Source organism: Diabrotica undecimpunctata, chromosome 3 (assembly GCF_040954645.1).
Source record: "Diabrotica undecimpunctata isolate CICGRU chromosome 3, icDiaUnde3, whole genome shotgun sequence".
Taxonomy (NCBI): Eukaryota; Metazoa; Arthropoda; class Insecta; order Coleoptera; family Chrysomelidae; genus Diabrotica; species Diabrotica undecimpunctata.
In genome coordinates this window covers 33,065,144-33,088,042 of record NC_092805.1, presented here as the reverse complement: position 1 = coordinate 33,088,042, position 22,899 = coordinate 33,065,144, and the positions used below count along the sequence as shown (strand labels likewise).

The following is a 22,899-nucleotide window of genomic DNA, read 5'->3' as shown; positions in this document are numbered from 1 at the left end:
ACTCATGCATAGGTCTTTTGAAAATATCTGTAATTTGATCTTTCCATCTTGTTGGTGATCTTCCTCCTGATTTTCGGCCTTCTACCCTTTCTTGGATATAAGTCTTTCCATGTTTGCTGTGTCTACTCTCATAACATGACGAAACTATTTTAATTGTTAGAGGCGGACTTTGCTGGATAGCAGTTTGCTGACTATTAGCTCCTTTTATTTATTTTTCATTTATTTTCTATAAAAGTGAATCAATCTCGCGAAATTGATATTAAGCAGCGGCGCTATCGTATTGGTAGTCAGCTGCACTCATGGTAAAATAAGGGGTTTAATACCAGACGTATTATATTTATAACATAGTGGTAAAATTAACAATAACATATGCATTAGTTCTTTAGTCGACAAGGGGGCAGTAAAAAACGCTATTCCTAAATTAACACAGGTACAAAGATAGGTTGAAAACTGTATTATTAAGTGTACTACTACTCCCCTAGGAAAATAAACTTCTGCATTTTAAGCTAAAACGTATAAAAGCTTGTATTGTAAAAACCAAGTTAGTAAAAGGGCTTGCGAAATTAAGTGGATAAATATGCCCAGAAATAGTAAAATGGCTCTGATAGCTCTCAGGAGCCCAAAGGTAGAGGTCTGAGGTTGGAATGCCAAAAAAGTGACATAACATAATAACGTATGGATGCCAGGTTATCGGACAAGAAATGTCAATAAATGAGTTGATGAAATTGATAGAAGAGGATCAGCCACCATATACTTCCAGTGTAGTGCAGACTCACAAAACATGAGACTACAACAAGTAGGGTGGGTCTTGATCTAAACCCACCCCTGCACCTTGTCCTTCCTACAGGGTGTCTCAAATTTGACCTAACAAGAACATTTTTAAAAAAATTATTAGAGTCCGTTTACGGATTTACCGTTTTCAAAATTATCACGAGAAAATCAACTTTCAAAATAAGCATAATTTTTGGTGGTACAAAACTTTTGCAGTTTGGTTTGTTTCCGATCGATTTAGAGTACCGATAATTTCTATCGTATTAAATGCTTTACGAAAGTCTACGAAAGCTACGACCAATGGTCGGTTGCATTCGATGAATTTTTTCTATAATCTCTTTTATGTAGTGGAGGTGGAAGTCAGTGCCAAAGCTTTGTCTAAAACCTGCCTATTTCCTAGATTGGGAAAAGGTCTAATTTTGTTTTGAGCTTTTGATAGTACTTTTTGGTACACCTACAGCTGGCTCTAGACCGGAAGTATTTGGTGTCTATTCCTCTTCTGTCAAGTTCATCGACTCATTCATTAACATTTCTTACCCGATAACCTGGCACCCATACCATTGTAAGACTGTTATGTTACGCCACTCTTTTGGCATTCCCACCCCAGACAATAGTCTACCTTAGTGTTCCTAAGAGCTTCCATAGCCGCTTTACTATTTTTGCGCGTATTTATCCACTTAAGTTCGCAAGCCCTTTTACTAACTTTTCTTATACAATAGGTACAAGCTTTTATAAATTTCACATTTTAAAATGCATTTTAAAATTTTAGTGGAGTAGAAATATTTACATTTCCACCACCACTGTATAGAACTACACTCGATAATGCAGTTTTTGACACGTCTTTGCACATGTCTTAATTTAGGAATATCCTTTTTCACTGTCCCTTTGTCCACTATACCACTAATGCATATGTTATTGTAAATTTTACCACTATGTTATAAATCTAGTTTGTCTGTACCATGAGTGCATCTGGCTACCAATACGATAGCTCCACTGCTTAATATAAATTTTGCTGTTGCAGAAAAATGTTACGAATTTCATGGACCTACCACACATAATTCAATTCTAAATGAGTTAAAAGTCAGCAAACGGCTATCCAGCAAAGTTCATCTCCAACAATTTAAGTGCTTTAAACATGTTATGAGAGCAGACACAGAAAACATGGAAAACTTATTATCCAAGGAAAGGTAGAAGACCGATGATAACGAGGAAGATCTCCAACAAGATGGATCGATCAAATTACAGGAATATGCAAAAGACCTATGCATGAGTTAAAAAAAAAAGAGATCAGAGACAGAGATCTTTGGAGACGGACAATACATCACATCACTCCCTCCGGGGGATCAGGATTGAAGATAGAGAGAGAGAGAGAGAAAGAAACAGATGGAAAATAAATCATATCCCGCTACTCTACGTGAAAATTATAACACAGAAGTTAATTTGGCAGTTTGATTAATAAACATCCCGTACAAAAGTATAACATATCTCTATAAATAAGGGATTTAATAACCTGAACTTGGTGCTACCGATACACACACGTATCTCTATAAATAAGGAATTTAATAACCTGAAATTGATGCTACCGATACACACCAAGACCGCTAAACCAGTAAATTTTAAACATCTGACCTCCTACAAGAACAGATTTCTTGGCATAACAGTCTCCGTTCATTTTGTATAAAACATAAAAATTGATGTATTTACACAGCCAAATTATAAATTTGAATATGCTCGTGGTGTTCGGTCAAGTTTGTGCATTCTAATTTTAATGTCTGTTCATTGAAGTCGATAAATTCAGGGAGATCCATAAATATTCACATGACTGGGTTTAGTGATAAAAATTAGTAAATAAACCACTGCAAATAACACGAGCAATAAAAAGCTCTACAAATCATTCCATAAATACATTGGACTACTTTCCGTTGATACGTATATTATTGTTACGGTAATATTAATACAGCTGCTAGACGTATCCGTTTTAAGGATCACTTGTGACTCGGGAATCGGTTTTGCTAGATTCTCGCCAGCAATTGAATTGGTGAATTTCGCTAAAGGAAAGGCGAAGGAAGCTCTTAGTGGACGTACGTCTCCATGGCTGCATTGGCACACAAAAAAAAATGAATGTTTTGGATCTGTTATATTTATCTTTCCTTCTACTTATGTAGTTTTACTTATTTGTACACTTCTTATGTTTTGGAATTTATGAAATAAAATAAAATTTACTTGAAAAACATTAAAAGTAGTTGAAACTAGCTATATAATTGGGAATAGAATCAGCATAGGCTAGGATTTGCACTGATGTGTTATATATTGAACCGGTGGTTGTGATTTGTGACATACGTATTACTTTTCCAGAGCCAGTTTGATCAGTATACAGGAGAGAGGGTCTCCCTGGCGCAACTCGTTATTTATGTTAAAAGGTTCATAAAATTCCCACTGGATTCGTATTCTACATTCTTTAACATTTTCAAGGGTTAGTTTTGTTGAATTTACCAACTGATTTGGTACTTCTAGCTCTTTCATTGCTTTGAACATATCTCTTCTATTTACAGAGTTGTAGGTTACTTTGAATCTATAAATATGTTATGATTATATATACCATGACGACACAGTTATTATCGCAAATGTCTGCAACGAGCTTCAAAGACTCATGCAAAGCATACACACAGCAAGTCAAGAATATGGTTTAGAACTCAAAACAACCAAAACTAAATGCATGCTCATCAGCAGAACACAACAACCTCCGATGCAACTGACATTAAACAACCGAAAAATAGAACAAGTGGAGACATACACATACCTTGGAACCACAGTCAACACAAAATGGGACCAGTCAACAGAAATAAGATCACGAATTGAAAAAGCGCGAAACGCGTTCAACAATATGAAAAAGTGGTTCACAAGCAAAATCTCAATGGAACTAAAATTAAGACTGGTCAAGTGTTATGTCTTCCCGGTCTTGTTCTATGGAGCAGAGGCATGGACCACAACGGAAGCCACCCTGAAGAAACTAGAATCCTTTGAGCTGTGGATATATCGCCGTATTCTTCGGATATCCTGGACAGACCACATCACTAACGTGGAAGTAATGCAGAGAATAGGCAAAAGCAAAGAAATAATCTTCACCGTAAAGAAACGGAAGCTTGAGTACTTCGGACATGTCATGAGGCATACTAAGTACCGGCTGCTACAGTTAATAGTCCAAGGAAAAATCGACAGTAGGAGAGGACCGGGAAGAAGACGACACTCATGGATGCATAACCTGCGACAATGGTTCGGACTAACATCGACCGAACTGTTCAGAGGTGCCATAAACAAAGTCAAAATAGCCTTGTTAATAGCCAACGTCCGAAACGGATAGGGCAAAGGAAGAGAGATATATACCATATTCCAGTGTTTTTTTTGAAATTTGTCTCGGGGTTGCAATCTGATGAATTGTTGATTCATCACTTCTGAAACCAGCCGGGTACTTTCGTACTATTTATTCTGCATATGGCCATACGGTGGTGTAGAATTGTGGAAAATATTTTATACGTTGCATTTAGAAGCGTAATTCCTCTGTGGTTAGAGCATCAAAGGTATCTCCCTTTTTTGTGTATGGTTTAAAGTAATCCAATATTTCAATCACTGGGGAGGGATTTCTGTGTCCATATTTATGCTTTAATACCATTATAGTATCGTGACCACCTTGTTTATCTAATTTACCTGGGAGATTATCTATTCCGGGTGATTTGTTTCTGGCTAGTTTTTTAACTGCATCTTTAACTTCAAGAATCGTTGTTTGTTTCTCTTTCCTCTCGTCTGTTCCGCTTACCTCATATCTTTCCTCTTCTTTACTGAGAACATGTCATACTTAAGATTGAATATTTTCTAGTATATTAATACTAGACGTTGATGCAGTTCATTAATATTTTACTTTCTACTAATAGTTCCGAAATTTGATCTACAAATTACTTAGTTGGAAATCCAAGGGAAAGATGTCTTTTATCCAGATAAATCTGCCATCAACATACATTTTTAAGTATTTTATGTCCTCTTTGCAGTGGCGGCTTTTGGGGGTAGACAGGATAGGCCGGGCCTACCCAATAATTTTAAGAGCCTTAAAATTGAAAAACATATAGTCAAAAATTATGTTAATGCCTGTAAATAACTTTTAAATGTACTAAATCACTCAATACATTAGCGTCCGTTAAAACAACTATATTATTATATTACCACAGAAAGCATCGAATCGTATTCAGGCATTTTAAATATCATTAATAGGCCCGATCAGAACGGGCCGACCCAGCTCACATAAGATCCCCGTACAAAAAGCATTTGAAGTTAAGCAGCTTGCCGGACAACGATTGTATGCAACTTATATATGTGAGATTGTTTTATAACTCATACATAAAAGTGAGTTTTTATGACGCTTTTTATGGAAAACATAAACACCCATACCAAAAAATATGGTCTAAAACTAAACATCAAAAAGACTAAATTCATGATTGTAACAAAGAAGCTATACACCAATGTGAATTTAACCATAAATAATCAGCCAGTTGAAAGAGTTACGTCCTACAAATATTTAGGGGTTTGCTTCACTGATTCTAATGACCAGACAAGAGAAATCAAGAGGCGAATAGAGATAGCGAGACAATCGTTTTTCAAAATGAAAAAGTTTCTATGCAGCCGGGACATAAATATAAACTTAAGAACGAGAATGTTGAGGTGCTATGTTTTCTTCGTTCTGCTGTACGGCATGGAAGCCTGGACACTGAAAAAGATTAACATCAAAAATATTGAGGCATTCGAGATGTGGTGTTACAGGAGAATGTGGAAAATACCATGGACAGAAAGAGTAACAAATCAAGATGTTCTGCTGAAGATGGGGAAGGAATGCGAAGTCATTAAAAACAAACGAAAAAACTGAAATATCTGGGCCACATAATGAGAGGAGAAAAGTACTCTCTGCTTAGACTCATAATCCAAGGAAAAATCTCGGCAAAGAGAAATGTGGGACGTAGGAGGATTTCCTGGTTGCGAAATTTAAGGGAGTGGTATGGGTGCAGTTCGATACAGTTGTTCAGAGCTGCAACCAACAAAGTGAAGATTTCTGTGATGGTAGCCAACCTCCGATAGGAGACGGTACTGCAAGAAGAAGATGACGCTTTACCAGGTTGCAGTAATAGTAATGTTGATAGTGAGTGTTTGGACATTGTTGTTTCACTATTGGAATCGCCATTATCTAGAAGAACTAAAATTAATAGAAAAAAAAATTATTATGAATGAAAGGCCTACTCTAACATTGCGTTCTTCTTCTTAACGTGCCCTATCAAGTCCCCTTGACGTTGGCGATTAACATGGCGAAACTGTCTCTGTCTTGAGCTATTCTAAAGAGTTGCTCAGCTTTCATTATTCCTGTCCACTCCCTGATATTCTTTAAGCAAGAGGCCTGCTTTCTACCAATTCCCCTGCGTCCTCCGATTTTACGCATCATAATAAGTTGAAGAATATTATATCGGTCTCCCCTTACTACGTGTCCAAAATAGGCCATCTTTCTACATTTGATGTTATCAAGCAGCTCGCGAGCAGCATTTGCTCTCTCAAGGACTGCCACATTTGTCAGCATAGCCGCCCATGGAAATTTTAGTATACGTCTGTGCAGCTACATTCCAACGGCCTCCAGACGATTAATGGTGGATATTGGTGGATGGGTGGATGGATAACATTGCGTATTGACCAAAAAGATGGGAAAAAGGTGCGTACTTTTAATTGCTCTTGGTATGATGTCTACAAATGGTTGTCTGGAAGTATTACGAAAAACAGACTATATTATTGACCGTGTTTGTTATTTTCTAATAAGAAATGTGTATGGACTTGTGAAGGCTACTTTGATTTAAAAAATATGTTTGCCTCCTTAAAAAAACATTCCAGTTGCAAGGAACATTTAAGTAATTTCCTATCCTTTAAGGATGTACAGAAGAAGGCGTTTTCTGTTCGCAATTTGCTAGATGAAAAATATAAAATCGCAAAAATTAGATACAACGCAGAAGTTAAAATGAACAGAGAAATCATTAAAAAATTAGTTAGGGGGGTCATGACCCCGTGACCCCTCCCTCGGGATCCGTCACTGATTACACATAGATAGATGTAATTTGCTGGCTTGGCCTACCCAAAATTTTACTTCACCAGCCGCCACTACCTCTTTGTGGAGCAGAATTTGCACATTTAAAGATAGTTGTGGACATGTTTCTCAAAGGTTAGAGCAGGTTGGGTCTCATCTATTCGTAGTATATATTCATTGTTAACCAATTTTAAATACTGCTTAGATTTGCCTGAAGTTTGTTTGTTACAATAACTGGCTTCCAATCTGATGTTAGTACCGTTTGACTCATCTGGGAAGCTAGACGAAATTTCGACTAGAGAAAAGCTGGTATGTTAAAGATTCATCAGCTGGCATTCTGTATTATGCAGTAGAAGTCTCTCGCAGAAACGCGTCTACGAGTATTAAAGTTTTATATGTCTGTATACTATTTTCGCATCTACTTTAATATAGACGTAAAACATAGGCCTAATCCTTAACATGTTACAACAATTAAATGCAGTTTCAGGAGCGGTAGGTTTAAAAATGAACTACAGCAAAACAAAAATACTGAGCCGAGACCAGACAAATATAACAATACAAAATCATACCATAGAAAATGTTGAACATTATGTATATCTAGGTCATGTTATCAAACTAGGAAAACCAAATCAAGATGCTGAAATCAAAAGAAGAACACAACTGGCATGGGGCGCTTTCGGCAAATTAGCTTATATCTTGAAAAACACCTCCATTCCTATAAACTTAAAGAAAAAGGTGTATAACACATGCATACTGCCAGTTTGTACTTTAGGCTTGGAGACAGTAGCCCTTACCAAAAAATCTGCTAAAAAATTAGAAACAACGCAGAGAGCAATGGAACGAATCATGCTTGGAATATCACTAAGAGACAAGATTAGCAACACCGAGATAAGACGTAGAACGAAGATTAGGGATATTGTGGAAGAAGTTGCAAAATGAAATGGCGCTGGGCAGGTCACGTAGCCCGATATAATGACAACAGGTGGACACGGAGAATTCTAGAATGGAGACCAAGGACAACAACAAGAAGCATGGAAAGACCTCAAAAAAGATGGGTAGATGATATAAGAACAGTGGCAGTCAAACAGTGGATTAGATTGGCGCAAGATAGAGAAAGATGGAAGCAATTGGGAGAGACCTACATTCAGGAGTGGATGGAAAATGGTTGACAAAGAAGAAACCTTAACACCCTTAAAGTAAAAAATGCCGCTTATTGCAATTAATCATTAGCTAACATAGAAAAATAAGCTGGATTTGACGAAAACAACCGTCCTGTGTGCTTAGCATTAGTCATTGGACATATCAAATAGTCATAAAATTGTTTCATGACGATACCTACCGTGCAACATTCCAGTGACTTGTTAACATGATAATAGGCAACGCTTAAAAACAAGCTTTGCACACAAAATAGACAGAAAAAGTATCTTGAGGTGTTACCTATATTGCATTATGTTATATTAATACATTATTAAAATTTTGTTCAGGTTTTGACTTCTTTAAAGAATGAGCTGACGGTTTAATGTTTTTGTTTTTGATAAAGTATTTCTTATTGTTGCAGGGTATGGAAGCTGTTTTACTATTATTAAAATTTGGAGCTGATGTCAATGCAATAGCAGATGAACGACACGACTACAGAACGGTATGCACAAATATCTTAAAACTGTTTATTGCATCAATCATAAAACAAATATTTTAGGTTCTGCATTATGCTGTTCTATCTGGAAATTACGAAATAGTTAACCTTATAATAAAACAAGGTGCCAAATTAAACTACGACGAAGAGTATGATCTTGGAAAACCCAGTCCTTTAGATTTGGCCATACTGAAAGGAGATCCCAAAGTTGTTGAACTTTTAATCAAGTCTGGTAGGTTGTTGATGTATTTGATAGTGACTATAAAATATATGTACAAAAAATATTTTAATTGCCAATATGATTTCCTTAAAATTAAATATTCAATGGTAATATTGTTCTACCAGCCAACTTTAACCAGGCTTCTAATTTTAACCAAGTTTCTGATTTTCTTGTTTTATGTGGCGGCGAAAGCTAAGTGGCCAAGATATTGGCCTTTTAAGCCATAGGGCTCAAGTTTGATTCTGGGAACCAAAAACGGCATTTTAACTCAGGAAGTTGCCATGTATTCACCGTTCACTCGGATGTGAATACATCAATAATATCACTCCGAGTGAACGGTGAATACATCAATAATATCCGCTACGCCGATGACACTGTGTTACTAGCAACCAGCCTAAACGATCTGCAGGCCTTACTAGACCGAGTGCGAACTGTGAGCGTAACATACGGACTGAACCTTAATATTAAGAAAACTAAATTCATGGTTGTCAGCCGTACAAATTTAGATCCCGGGGCACTAATGGCAGGTAGCGAAGAGATCCAGAGAGTCGACAGATTCACTTACCTCGGAACTACCCTCAACGTACAATGGGACTACGCTCAAGAGATTAGATCCAGAATTGAAATGGCACGGTCTACATTTATTAAGTTGAGATCCTTGCTGTGCTGCAGTGATCTCAGTTTGGGAACCAAGATGCGAATAGTGAGGTGCTACGTTCTTCCAGTGTTACTGTATGGAGTTGAAGCCTGGACACTGACGCAAGCCACTGAAAAACGAATCGAAGCCTTCGAGATGTGGATATACAGAAGGATACTAAAAATATCTTATGTGGACCATGTCACCAACGTTGAGGTCCTACAGCGCATGACAAAAGAAAAAGAAGTGCTTAATTTAATTAAACAACGCAAGCTTGAGTACCTCGGCCACGTGATGCGGAACGAAGAAAAATATCGAATTCTTCAACTTGTTATGCAGGGTAAAGTATTTGGCAGAAGAGGACCGGGACGCCGTCGTATCTCGTGGTTGAAAAATCTCCGACAATGGTTTGGGATGACCTCAGCGGAGCTGTTTCGCAGAGCAGTCAACAAAACCATGATAGCCTTGATGATCGCCAACATCCGGACCGGATAAGGCACTGAAGAAGAAGAAGAAGTTGCCATGACATGCAGGGGCTATCGTGCCTGGGAGAATGTCGTCCATACTCATGGGAGTAAAATGTATACGAGACAAAAATGGGATGGTCCTGCAATTGTCAGTTTGTTGATGAATTGTGTCCTATCCTTGTTATAAATTATTTTTTACTTAAGAAAATACACTGGTTGATGGAATAATGATTTAGACGATATAAAAGTATGGACTTATTTTCTTAATTCATACGTTTAGGATACAGCGCAAACAAGATTTTTATTTATTTATTTAAACAAAAATGACCCTACATCAACTATTTGTTGTGTATTTAATGAAGCACAGACTAACAAAACATAACTATTTATTTACTTATAAAATGGTTACAAATAATTTAATTATTAATAGCAGCGTGGACATTCGGAGCTACTGATCGACAAGACACAACCTCGCCCAAGCCTGTCTAATTTTTCCCAAGTGTTTACTGTTCAGATGCAGGATTAATTTATAACATCTCCTTTCTCGTTAAAAATTAAGCTTAATGGGAGCTTTTACTAATCTTCCGGAGCGTGTCCTAATATTGCAATCCGTGGATGTTTCATCTCTAGGTAGAGATGGGTTTATTTCTTCTTGTGATGAACTTGGAATGGGCTTCTTTGATTCTAATTGAACCGATTCGTGTCTTAAATTGGGATTCACTGTGGGTTCAATTGTAACACTGTCACGTAACACTGTCACGTAACACTGTCATTTTATCTCACACTAGAGAAGTTTCTGACTTTTGGGTCTCGTCAAAATCTGGGATTCTATCATCACATCTGCCTTTTCTCATATTATTTGCATGCGCAAGGTATGACCATTATTGGTTGGAGTCAATGAATGCTTACTGTTATGACAAGAAGGTTTCAACATATTAAATCTAGTTCTAGGACGAACTTTAAAAACACTTTCGTTCGGAGAAATCCCTTTACCCGTTGAATGAGTTGTTCTATAAGAGAATAAAAAATTTTGAATTTTCTGGATAACTAATTGTTTATTAATCTCCTCTCTCTTATTACTTAACAGGGCCTTTTCCAAATTTTTCTTTACTATTTGAACACTACTCTCTGCAGCAGTATTACTTTGAGAGTGATACGGAGGTGTGTTTACTGGTTTTATTCCATTTGCTTAACAAAATGACACAAATTCACTGGAATTAAAAAGAGGTTTATTGTTTGAGGAGGTCCATTGTCACTTTTAATATCATCTGTTTTGCCTTGCAATTTATAGAAGGCACAAATTGAAGCAAATATCTGAATTTTGGTTTCGTCAATAGAAATCTTCGCATTTCTACTTTGGTGATTTATTTTCAGATGTCGCTATAGCGTCCATCATTTTATTATTTCTTCTTTTGACGAAAAATACTTGATTTCGCTTTTAGAACTTCTGTAGGTAGTATGGAATTCGTATAAGCGGAGGCACTATACGTAAAATCAAATCTTAACTGTCTTCTTTTAATTCGATTTACTCTTTATGAGTACAAGAAACCAATTCGCCAAGGATTTTTGCTTAGATATTTACACCTTTAGCATCGTCTGTTTTGCTTTGGAATTTATAGAAGGCACAGAGTAGAGCAAAAATCTGAATTTTGGTTTGGTCAATATGAATATTCGCATTTCTACTTTGGGAAGTTGATGTTGTATATAAAATTAGAAACAATAAAATAACGAAAAAAAGATTTTGATTTTTTAAGCGATCCAGTTGTTGCAGAAACAATACACTAGCAAAATTATTGTAGACGATTTCCTTTCTAATTTGAATTAGAATACTTTTCCTTTATCATCAGCTGTGCCTGATTGAAACCATGGGAATCACTGAAGGCTAAAACTTTAAAAAGGCATCATATGAAAAAAGAGAGTTTACAAAGATTTTAGCGTTTTTAAATGTGTACAAGTCCTCACTGCATTAACAAATCAATTTCTTAGAAGGAATGTGTGTGATTACATTCCAATAAAATATATAATTTTATTTTTTAGGGAGTTTAAACAAGTTTTGTTTTAATTTTAGGTGCAGATGTTAATTGTAGTTCTCCAATAATTGGATCTCCACTTCACGTAGCTTGTGCCGATAATATACCGAATAGATTTGAAATATTGACTGTAAGTATACATTCATTTTAACATTTTGGTTAATTCCTAACATTACATAACTCCCTTAGTTAAATAGTGTTTTTGGTACTTGCTAAATTATGCTAAATTAAAAATTGCGTTTATTTTCACAGCTTTTACATTTTTGCCCTTAAGCTTCTCTCTTATTTTATTTATCTTCTGTATGCCTTTAAATGTGATTTCCACATAATTCCTTTATATTTGTAGTTATTTTGTGTTATTGTCATTTTTTTATAGGTTTTTTTCACTTATAGAAAATAACAATTAAAGAAACGCAACTAACGGTTTATTTTTTTTTTTTGTTTCTAGGTACTCCGACTTTTTAGATTTTAGTATTTCTTCTATGATATATTCTTCTTTGTCACTTCTATTTTTACTTTTGGATTCTTGTGCTCTTAAAAAAAATCGAGGCTTTGGAACTCTGGTTATACCGCAGGGTATTAAAAATATCATGGACTGATAGAATTACAAATAAAGAAGTACTGGAGAAAGTTGGTAAAGAAGCAGAACTAATTATCACTATACAAACAAAAAAACTGGAATATTTAGGCCACCTGATCATTATCATCTACCTGTATGCGTTCACTGCTGGACATAGGTCTCCCTCAGCTCTTGTTATCTGTCTCTGTCTTGTGCGATTTACATTCAGTAATTGCTAAGTTTACATCCAGTTATTGCTAAACGCTTCAGTCCATCTAGTGGGGCGGCGTCCCCTGCTCCGTATTGCTTCTTGTCTTGGCCTCCATTCGACAATACGTTTTGTCCATCGATTGTCTGATAATCTGGCGACATGTCCTGTCGTACATGAGAGTAGTAGGAGTTTTAATGTTTCCGCTTCATAAGTGAGTACAGGTAACTCACTAGTCAGTGGTCGTTAGTGCTGTACCCCGATCTAAATCCAGCTTGTTCTCTAGACTGATAGTCTAATTTAGCTCCCAGTCTTTTTTTGATAATTTTTGTGAAGAGTTTATACATGTGTAAAAGCAGACTGATAGGACGGTAGTTTTTTAAATCAGTTATGTCTCTTTGCTTATGTAATAAAATAATAACTGAATTGTTCCATTGGGAAGGAGTTTTTCCTTGGTAGATGCATTCGGTAAAAAGCTTGGTCAAAGCCTGGATAATTTTATTTCCACCTAGTTTGATCGCTTCGATCACTATTCTGTCATAGCCAGGTAAATTTTTATTTTTTATTTCTAAAAGTGCGGTTTTTATTTCGTATGGAGTTATTTCTGGCATTAATTTTGATCCCTGGTTTGTAATTTTGGGCAGAGGCTGATCTTGCCTTTCGTTGGTGCTCTCATACATTTCGCGATAAAAGGATTCGACAACCTCAAGGATTTTAATATTGTCTCTATCTTTGTTTTTTATTTTGTACATATTTTTGTTCCCCATGTTGTTCGTATTTTGACTTAAAACTTTTAAACTTTTGTTTTCTTGACTAATTTTAAATATTTCTCTGGTATTGTTTTCTCTATTTATTTTTATTTAATTTCTTCATTGTTGCGTAGTTGGAGTCGTATTTTTCCATCAGCTGTCTTCTTTCACCCATTAGCTCTTTGGTAGTTTGGCTTAGTTTTTCTTTATGGGTTAGAACGGTCGGGCAGCACCCGCTTTCCGTTTCTTTTAGAGCCTTCGTTATGCCATAATTTGCTTTATCTACATCTATTTCATCTTGCAAGTCTTTTATATGTCTGGTTAGTGTATCTTCATACAGGTCGTTGTTTTCTATGGGAATCCCTTTCTTTTTTCTTGTTTTTGGGATCACCTGTGTTCTTTCCAATTTGACATTTAATAGTATATTAGCTCGAATTAATCTCTGGTCGCTTCCTATTGAAAATTTGTTGAGTACTTTGATGTTTTGATTATTTCTTTTCTGTTTGTTTTGATATAATCTATTTTATTTTTAACACTGCCATCTGAGCTGATCCGATTTATGCTGAGGCTTTTTATCGAAAAAGGAGTTTATCATGGATAAATTTTCCTAGTGTAAGAAGTTCAGCAATCTTTGCCCTCGTACATTTCTTTTGCCATATCCATACTTACCCATTTCTACTTCTGCATCATCTTGTTTAAACCGCATTTTCGTAATAAAGTCGCCCATAATGATTGTGTAATATGCTTTGTATAATATTTGTATAATATATAAAACTCTTCAATTTCTTCATTCGAGTGGGTAGTCGTTGGAGCAAATGTCTGGATTACCTTAAGGCTATATCTTGCATTTAGTTTGAAGATGAGATATACAATCCTGGGGCTTATGCTAATAACTTCAACTATATTTTGTATGTGTTTTCTATGTATAATGAATCCTATTCCACCTTTTGAAGTGTCTTCTTTACCACTAATATGAAATACGGGTCCTGATAAAGGAGTAATTGGGGCTTCTCCTCTTCGTCTTATTTCGCTGGTGCCAATAATGTCCCATTTTATTTGTTTCAGCTTTTCCTCGAGTTCCATAATCTTCTGGTCTGATATAAGAGTTCTAACATTGTATAAAGTAATACGCATTTGTCGCTTTTTGTAGTAGCCTAATTTTTTCCGGGTATTCTTAGCACCCTCTGCTCCAAACATGTTCTAATTGCCACCTTGGTTAGTGTTGAAAGCCACTGAAAACTGAAGGAAGTTCAGTAGTTTCGTCTTTTATGAAAAATAACTTTTGGGGTTTTAAGCCATTAAAACGCCACGCTTGGCTAGTGCGTGTTGGCGAGTTGGTTTGTAAGTGGAGGGAGGAAAGGGTGAAGATGGAAATGCTTTGGGTTTAGACATGGTATTCCTGAAGTGGACCTATTCCTTGCCGGAATTGCAGACAAGTATCCACCCGCTATCCACCTGATAAAAGGACCAAAATGTGAAATTTTAAGACTCTTAATACGCGAAGGCAACATTCTTAGTTGAAGAATCTACGTGATAGGTATTAATGCAGTTCGATTAATTTATTTACAGCAAGTTCAAAAATAAAAACAGCCATTATGATTACCAACCTTTGTAGGGAGACGGCACTTTAAGAAAAATAAGCTCTTTATAATCACTCATAATATGTTGCTTCTTCCTCTTATTTTTATTTTCTTTTGTGTGTCGATTTTTTACCACGTTTAGTGATATACTAAATACTTTGTTTTCTTCCGGGAATTTTCGTAATGACCTGGCAGCAAAATAGTATAATTGCTTTAAATAGATATTTGTAATAATATGTACTATTGTTGTCTAGTCGTAGAAAAATGAAACACGTTTTGAGAGTTTTGCCAAAATTTTCTTTCTACCAAATGTCTATTTTTAGGTGAAATTAAAACTTAACTAACAGGTGGTATTGCTTTAAATATCCGAAATAAAAATTTAAGTATGTAACCGTGACGTAACCTCTTATTTAAAAAAAATATGGTATAGTAGGCGATACAATAGAATAGGGCGAAACATCATTCAATGTTTTATGTACCTTTTCTAAAATTAAAATAATATTTTCAAAATTAAAGAAAGAAAGCTCTTAACACCTTTATCAACGTCTGTTTTTGCCTTGCAATTCTTAGAAGGCACAGATTAAAGCGGAATTCTTGAATTTGGTTTCGAAAATTAGTCTACGATTTTATTATCAGATGTCGCTACATTGCGTCTATACGAAGCCATGTTATAGTTGCTTCCTAAGACAGAGAAGAATTGTTTCACGTTCAGAGCGCTTGCGAAAGCCGTTCTGATGATGCCTATTGGGCTGAAATACGTATAAACGGATGCGCAAGCTCCCTATACGTGAAATAAAATCTTAACTGTCTTTTCCTTGTAAAGAAAGTAAGTTTAATATTTATATTTTAAACCATTTGTGTTGTGTTAAAATAACTCAATAAATTATTATGTTGGCTCCTAATACCACCGGCTAACGTAATAACAAAGCATACGTTGTTTACTTCTGACAGACCTGTCAAATTTAGACGAGATATTAAATTAATAATAAAATATAAATAAATATCATTTGATAGTAAATTTAATTATTTAAACATATTAATTAAAGATATTTAAAAATAATATTATTTGTAATTATATGAAGTTATTTTAAAATGAGAAGTGTCATAAAAATTTAACCAGATGATTCAATATCATATCAAAATATTCATACTCAAAAACATTCTTTTATTGACATATATTCTTTTAATTTTTTTGCTTCTCATTTAATGTATATATGTGTTAGTATTTAATATAAACGTGCCTAGAATAAATATATTTTTCAGAAGACTAGAAAGACTAGACAATTGACTAGAAACGAATTTATATAGAGTAGTGAATAAATGTGAAGAACCGCTTTTTCGTGACGCTATCAGTAACGCCTTCTTGTGTCACTAGTTCCGTGATGCTCGCCTTAGCATTTTACTATAGAGAAAGAGTAATACAACGCCAGTATAGAAGCTTCGTTTTAAAAATATTTTTTTTGTCATGAATTTTATTTATTAATTTGCAAATACATATTTTAATTGTACTTTTGTTAAATTTTACGTTTTGATGTAAAGACGTTTTAAAAACACCATCTGACCTAGAACTGATCAAAACGTTAAATAAAGTAAAATTTAAAAGGGAAATTAAATTGGTTCCCTCAGGGCATTAGGTTCCCTTTTTCGAGCTGGTAAATTGTACTTTCCTTTAAAAAATGTAATTCTTTATCATCGATCTAGTGTCTTATTAATTATAATGTTAATTATAATAATATATACGAGGTCTGGCTATTAAATAACGAGACTGCTTATGGAAGAGAGTTTTATTTTAAAAATTATTCTACAATCGAATGCTCTCCTTCAATATATTCCCCTTCTCTCGCCACACACCGTTGCATTGGTTTTTTCCATTGGTCAAAGCAATGCTGAAAGTCTTCTTTTGTTAGAGCTTTTAAGAGCTCTGCCGTTTTTCGCTTCACCTCTTTCATCGACTCGAACCGGATTCCTCTTAAGGCAGACTTGATCTTCGGAAACAGGAAAAAGTCACAGGATGCTAAATCAGGCGAGTACAGCGGATGTTCGAGCACTGGAATGACTCTAGCGGCTACATAACGCTTTACAGACTGCACGTTATGTGCAGGTGCATTGTCCTGGTGCAAGATTTATGGCTTGTTTTAGCACAACTCCGGCCGTTTCTTAGGAACTCGCTCTCGCAGCGTTGCCAAAACTTTCAAATAGTAAGTTTTGTTTGACCCTGTTTGATTTACAGTTTGACCCTCTGGAATCCATTCAGTCATCACGATGCCGTTAATATCGAAAAAAACGATTAGCATGTCTTTAAATTTTGATTTCGACATCCTTGCTTTTTTCATTCTTGGCAATGCAAGAGTTTTCCAGGGCATGAATTATCGCTTAGTTTCAACATCGTATTTGAATATTCAGGTTTTATCGCAAGTGATGATGTTTTCCATTAATTCAGCTTCTTCATGTAAGCCCTCAAGAAAATCTGAGCAGATCTGTTCACGGACGAGCTTTTGGTCAGGGGTCAAATTTTTTGGTACCAACTTCGCACAGACTTTCTTCATGCTCAATTCGTCATGTAAAATTTTTCTGATAGAGTATTTATCGGTGTATACAGTCTCAGCAATCATTTGAATGCTCCTACGACGATCTCCGCGCACAATTTCATTTATTTTGGTCACTGTTTGCGGAGTTAAAACAGAGACAGGTCGACCTGGACGTTGGTTATCTTCGGAGCTCTGTTGGCCTTCAGAAAACCGTTTATACCATTCAAAAACACACACACGAGTTAAAGAATTCTCACCATAGGCCTCTTTCAACAAATTATAGCACTCAGTTGGAGTTTTTTTTTTAATTTAACGAGAAATTTCACATTAATCCGTTGCTCATGTTTTTCGTCACACATTGTTATCGGAACGAGAAAAAACACGTTCTTTTCTAAGCTCTACAGAAAAAATACTACTACAGCAACAAAAACGTTTTTTCGTACTGAAAGGGTAGACACTTCCAGCTATCCAATGCTGCATTCGTTTCCCACTCTTCCCCTCTAGGACGCCTTCTGCGAAGTCTCGTTATTTAAACGCCAGACCTCGTACTATATAGACGTTTTCAACTCAAGATGATCTAATAGAATTGAAAACGTTCTGCAAATTTATAAATCTATTTTTTTTTTGGTTAACAAAGTCATTCCAATCTTGTTAGTTTCCAATTATGATATTTTGATTCCATTATAATTAGAAAAGCTTAAATTGATTATATATTATATAGTTGTAATTGTTTCAGATGCTCTTAGAAGCTGGAGCTGATCCAAATCTTAAAGTATACAGTGACGAGTTTGACAGAAATTCGCAGCTGAGGCCTGTATTAGTGGAATATCTGGCTAGCAATGAACAACCAAGTGTGGAAGTAGTTCATCTCTTACTTCGATATGGAGCTAGGGTCAGTATATATTTCAAAAAAATGGTAAAAGTATTAAAAGTTACTTCAAACTAGTGATGAAATATTTTCGGTAATAATCGAAAACGGAATATTCTAAACAATATTCTCGTTTTGAGAATTTTCCCAAAAAGAACTACAAAATTAAGTCACATTAGTCACCGTTAAATTTTCACAGTCGAAATAAATATTTTGACTATAAAATAATGTGTAATCCTAATTGTATATAGATCATCAACTAGTCTCCATCTCACTCTCTTCGGACTCCCATTTTCTCAATGTTTTCCATATATTTCTTCTGTGCCTTTAATCTCATCTTCATCATCATCATCTTGGTGCTACAGCTCTTAGAGGGCCTTGACCTTCTCAAGCTTTCTGCGCCATTCTGTTCTGTCCCTTGCTTGCATTTTCCAGTTGCCGACTCCGATCTTCTCGGCATCTTGTGTTACTCAATCTCATCTAATCAAGGTAAATTATATTGAGTAGTTATTATCGTTGGTGCACAGATAATTGCTTTAAAAGTTTTATGTTAGTTATAGTTATTTTGCTTAAGATATGACTACTATTTTTCTGTCAATTTAATTTGGTATATTTTTAACAGTTTCACAAACCACCAAGGCTTGTGAAGAATCTTTTGTATCAATAACGTTTTGGAAAGAGTAGATAAATAATCCCCCATCCCAGAAATATTCATAGTTTTTCCCCATATTTGTCTATTTGCATTTTGCTAGAATGGGAAAATTATTAATTTCTTTAAAAACTTTCTTAGCATCACTTTCTACTGATAGCATTGGTCCTATCTTTGAGATGTGTTCTTTTGGAGATTTTAGAGATGAATATTTTATGTATTAACGATTTTATCCGAAATTAAATATCCAATTTTATTTTTTTTATCACATATTATCTTGATACGACTTAGTAGTAGTTTTTTTGGGTGTAAATAAAACTTTGGAGTCTGCTCTCATTATTTTTATAACAAATCATAGTCCATGTTCTAATAAAGAAATTCTTTTACAGGTTGTAATGAAAACACAATTCAGAGATCCAGACGGAATGCTAAACAGTCTACAAAACGTGATCTCCAATAACTGCCCTTCCATATTTTTCCTTCTACTCGAATCTTCTGAATCCTTCGATCCCTGCATGATTAGACGGAACACGATACTATCCCCAGAACAGAAATCTGCTCTTCTGGAACTCTCAAAATATCCCTTATCCCTAAAACGCCAGGTTAGACTGTACTTAAGAAAAATGTTAGGTCCTAAACTTTTGCATAGCGCACAAGATTTTGAATTGCCTAGTTCTTTAGCTAGGTATTTGCTCTTTGATTACAGTTGAAGTAATTGCTGCAGAATTATAGAGCAAGATAAGATATATTTTGTTGTTTACAGTGATATTTGTCCACTGTTAACAAGACTTTTAAATAGCCTTTTATTGTTTTAAATATTAACAATGGTTACAATAAACACAACTCTCATTTGAATATAAAAGTTGTCCCTTAAAGTTAAAGTTTTCAATTTTGTTCGAAGGCAAGTTAGTGTAGAAAATTAACCTTAAAAATATGTCTTTATGCTTCAAAAATATGTTATGTACGTTTCATAAGTTCTTCGTTGATTTACATTGGTAGACTACGAGCAATTACCACTTAGTTATTGACGAGAAAGGCCAGAAAGGTTTATTATTTTCGTATACTGACTATTTTTGGTAAATAGGAAACTTTTTAACCAGAGGAATCCTTCATTTAACGACAACAATATGCCAAATTTTTTCAACCACTTATGTACAATGCTCGGGAGCGCGGGACTTGTACCGATAGCGGGAGCGAAGAAAACTACATGCTATCATTCTAGCACCTTATACCCAGCTGTTGGGTTTTGTAATAACTCTCTATCTAGAACTCTTTTCGGCAATCTTTCTGTCTCCATTCTTACTACATGATCAGCCCAGCGGCATGTTCTAACAACATACACCTTCAATAAAATTTAAAAATAACACATGGCTTAGAATATGTTGATAAGAAAAAAAGAAAACTATAAAAAGACAAAGACAAAGGTATTGGTAAAATATGAAACTTAGGTATCAACTTACCCCAAAAATTAAATTAAACAATATAAATGGTTTTATCAAACAAAACTCCACTTTAAATAGATGAAAGATATACTCCTACTTCTACACAAACAAGTTTTAGTGACTTGAAAGTAGATACGGTGTATGAATACGGCTGTATACAACGAAAAAATATAATCGAAATAAATAAAAATTTAAATTGAAGAATAATGATTAAACAGAATCTTATCAACTCCTTCCATGTTTTGGTTATACAACCTAACAGCACTCAAGTTGGAGTACATCAATATATATATATATATATATATATATATATATATATATATATATATATATATATATATATATATATATATATATATATATATTGTATATATATATATATATATATATATATATATATATATATATATATATATTGCTTATTATTTTTGTACCATCTTTGGCAATTACCCAGTTGTCATATACCAATAAAGTTAGATGCATCACTGGATTATTATAAAATCATTTCGTGATGACCATTCTTCTTACGTTTTGAGATCTCTAACAACTCTCAAACTAGCTTGATTTTTTTTAAATAGTCTAATATGAAATATAACTAGATGATGATGACAAAGTAAGTTAGAAAAAAAATAAGCCTAAACTAAAATCGAAAAATTTTACTTTCACAATTTGTGTCATGAAGTAGGTATGTTTGTCCTTCCTAAAGGACGTCGATGTTTACAAAAATGTACTAAATTTACAAGAAAACTAAGCGTGTATTTAAATAAAATTATTAAGCTCATAAATTATTAACTTTAAGTTCCAATCAAAGGAATTGTACATATTTTAGCTTTTAATTCTACGTGTAAATCAATCACAAAACACGTGTATGTAGGTTGGACAGTTCGCGCGAAACAGACGTAATTAACTTTATGCCATTTTTACTGCGTTCACTCCTTGGTAGTCCCATCATTTATAAATGAGTAAATACACTCTCCTTCTACAGGACACATGTTATTTCGTAAGGTTAAATGTCACTATTCGGCAATATGATTATTAAGTTTGTGTCCTTGTAGGAGGACGCCGTGCCTGAAATGGTTAAAAATAGATTTTCAAACTTAAAATAATAAGAAATAAATTTTAAAAAATATATAGTTTCACGTAGTACATGTAGTGTATACAACAATTAATTTCTAATCTTATTACAGCCTTAAGTTAAAGAAATGAGACTGGCGACGTTGAAAAAGAATAAACAAGAATTATTGATATTTATGATGATGATTGTTCCTATTTGATACCTTAAAAATAATTGTAACCATTAGTTTCTTTTAAATTTCTAATATTGACTAACCTAGTAACGTTAAATCCTCTTGATTACTTACTATATACCAACTAATATTATTAACATGCAATGGTTTGTTGTTAATCCTTGTAACATATAACAAATTATCAAATATAACCTTTATAATTATACAACTTATTTTATTATACTATCATTTTTCAACATATTAATCAAGTAATAGACATATCTGTGTTATTTTTTATCTATATAATATTTAACATGTAACACGTATTTAATCATATTGATAAAGAGCGGAATAACGACATACTAAGAGCTTGCATAGTTTTGTTTCTATTTTAATAAATATCCACATTTTAGCTTATTTAACCTATGCAGTTGTTTACATAAAATACGGTAATGTACATTTTTTTCGTGCTATTAAGCATGTACAGAAAACAACTCGTTGGACCAAGTCGTACACACGTCTTATTAATTATGATTTTTACTGAAAAAAAAACGAGATTCTGGGACATCAGATATAAATATTAATAAAACAAAAATATGGAAATATACTGTAAATGAAGTATAAATACTCTTACAATAAAATTACGACAAATATGTTATTTGTGTGTCCACGATAATTTCTGTTATTGAAGATCGATATGGCATTTCCGATTTGATGTAGTTTATTGTCATTGCTCATAATACTTGGTCTGATATAAGTCCAAACATATCTCTACTTTGTACTCGTATGTCACCGTACGGGGACATCAGTCGTTTTACCGTTGCGCTCGTATGTTTCCATACAGGGGACCTCGCATTTTTACCGTTACACTCGTTCTGATTTGAGGTTTATGAACCTTCTGGTTAAATTGGAACGCATTTCTATAAGAAAGTCATCTTTTTAAAGCATGATTGCGAGTGCAAAAGGTTAAATTTTTTACACAAACTAAACTATCTGTCTTCCTTGATTCACGTTGTAACGTAACTTGTCTGGATGGGAAGTGGAGGATGGAAAGAGAAGAAGGCAAGGTGCAAGTTAGTTCACCTTGCAAACCGGCGCTCAGGTGTTTTAAAGGACAGTGAGCTTTGGAACGTGGGTATATAGATTTGGGATGGGGGTATATTTAAAAAATTCAGGGGGAATTGAAATGTACCTATGAAAATAACAGAATTTGGTGTTTAGTACCA

General features: G+C 34.5%; 1 protein-coding gene across 2 annotated transcripts in view; it reads left to right on the top strand.

The window, feature by feature from the left end:
• The window catches only part of LOC140435542 (uncharacterized), a 52,503-nt gene extending 31,721 nt beyond the window's left edge, over positions 1–20,782 (top strand). For both annotated transcript variants that reach the window (XM_072524288.1, XM_072524287.1), the window contains exons 5-9: positions 8,436–8,516; positions 8,574–8,742; positions 11,903–11,994; positions 18,225–18,380; positions 19,395–20,782. In XM_072524288.1, the coding sequence (XP_072380389.1) occupies positions 8,436–8,516; positions 8,574–8,742; positions 11,903–11,994; positions 18,225–18,380; positions 19,395–19,715 (819 nt within the window). In that variant the 3' untranslated portion in view covers positions 19,716–20,782. The remainder of the gene's footprint in view (positions 1–8,435; positions 8,517–8,573; positions 8,743–11,902; positions 11,995–18,224; positions 18,381–19,394) is intronic.
• The last annotated feature ends 2,117 nt before the right edge of the window (positions 20,783–22,899 follow it).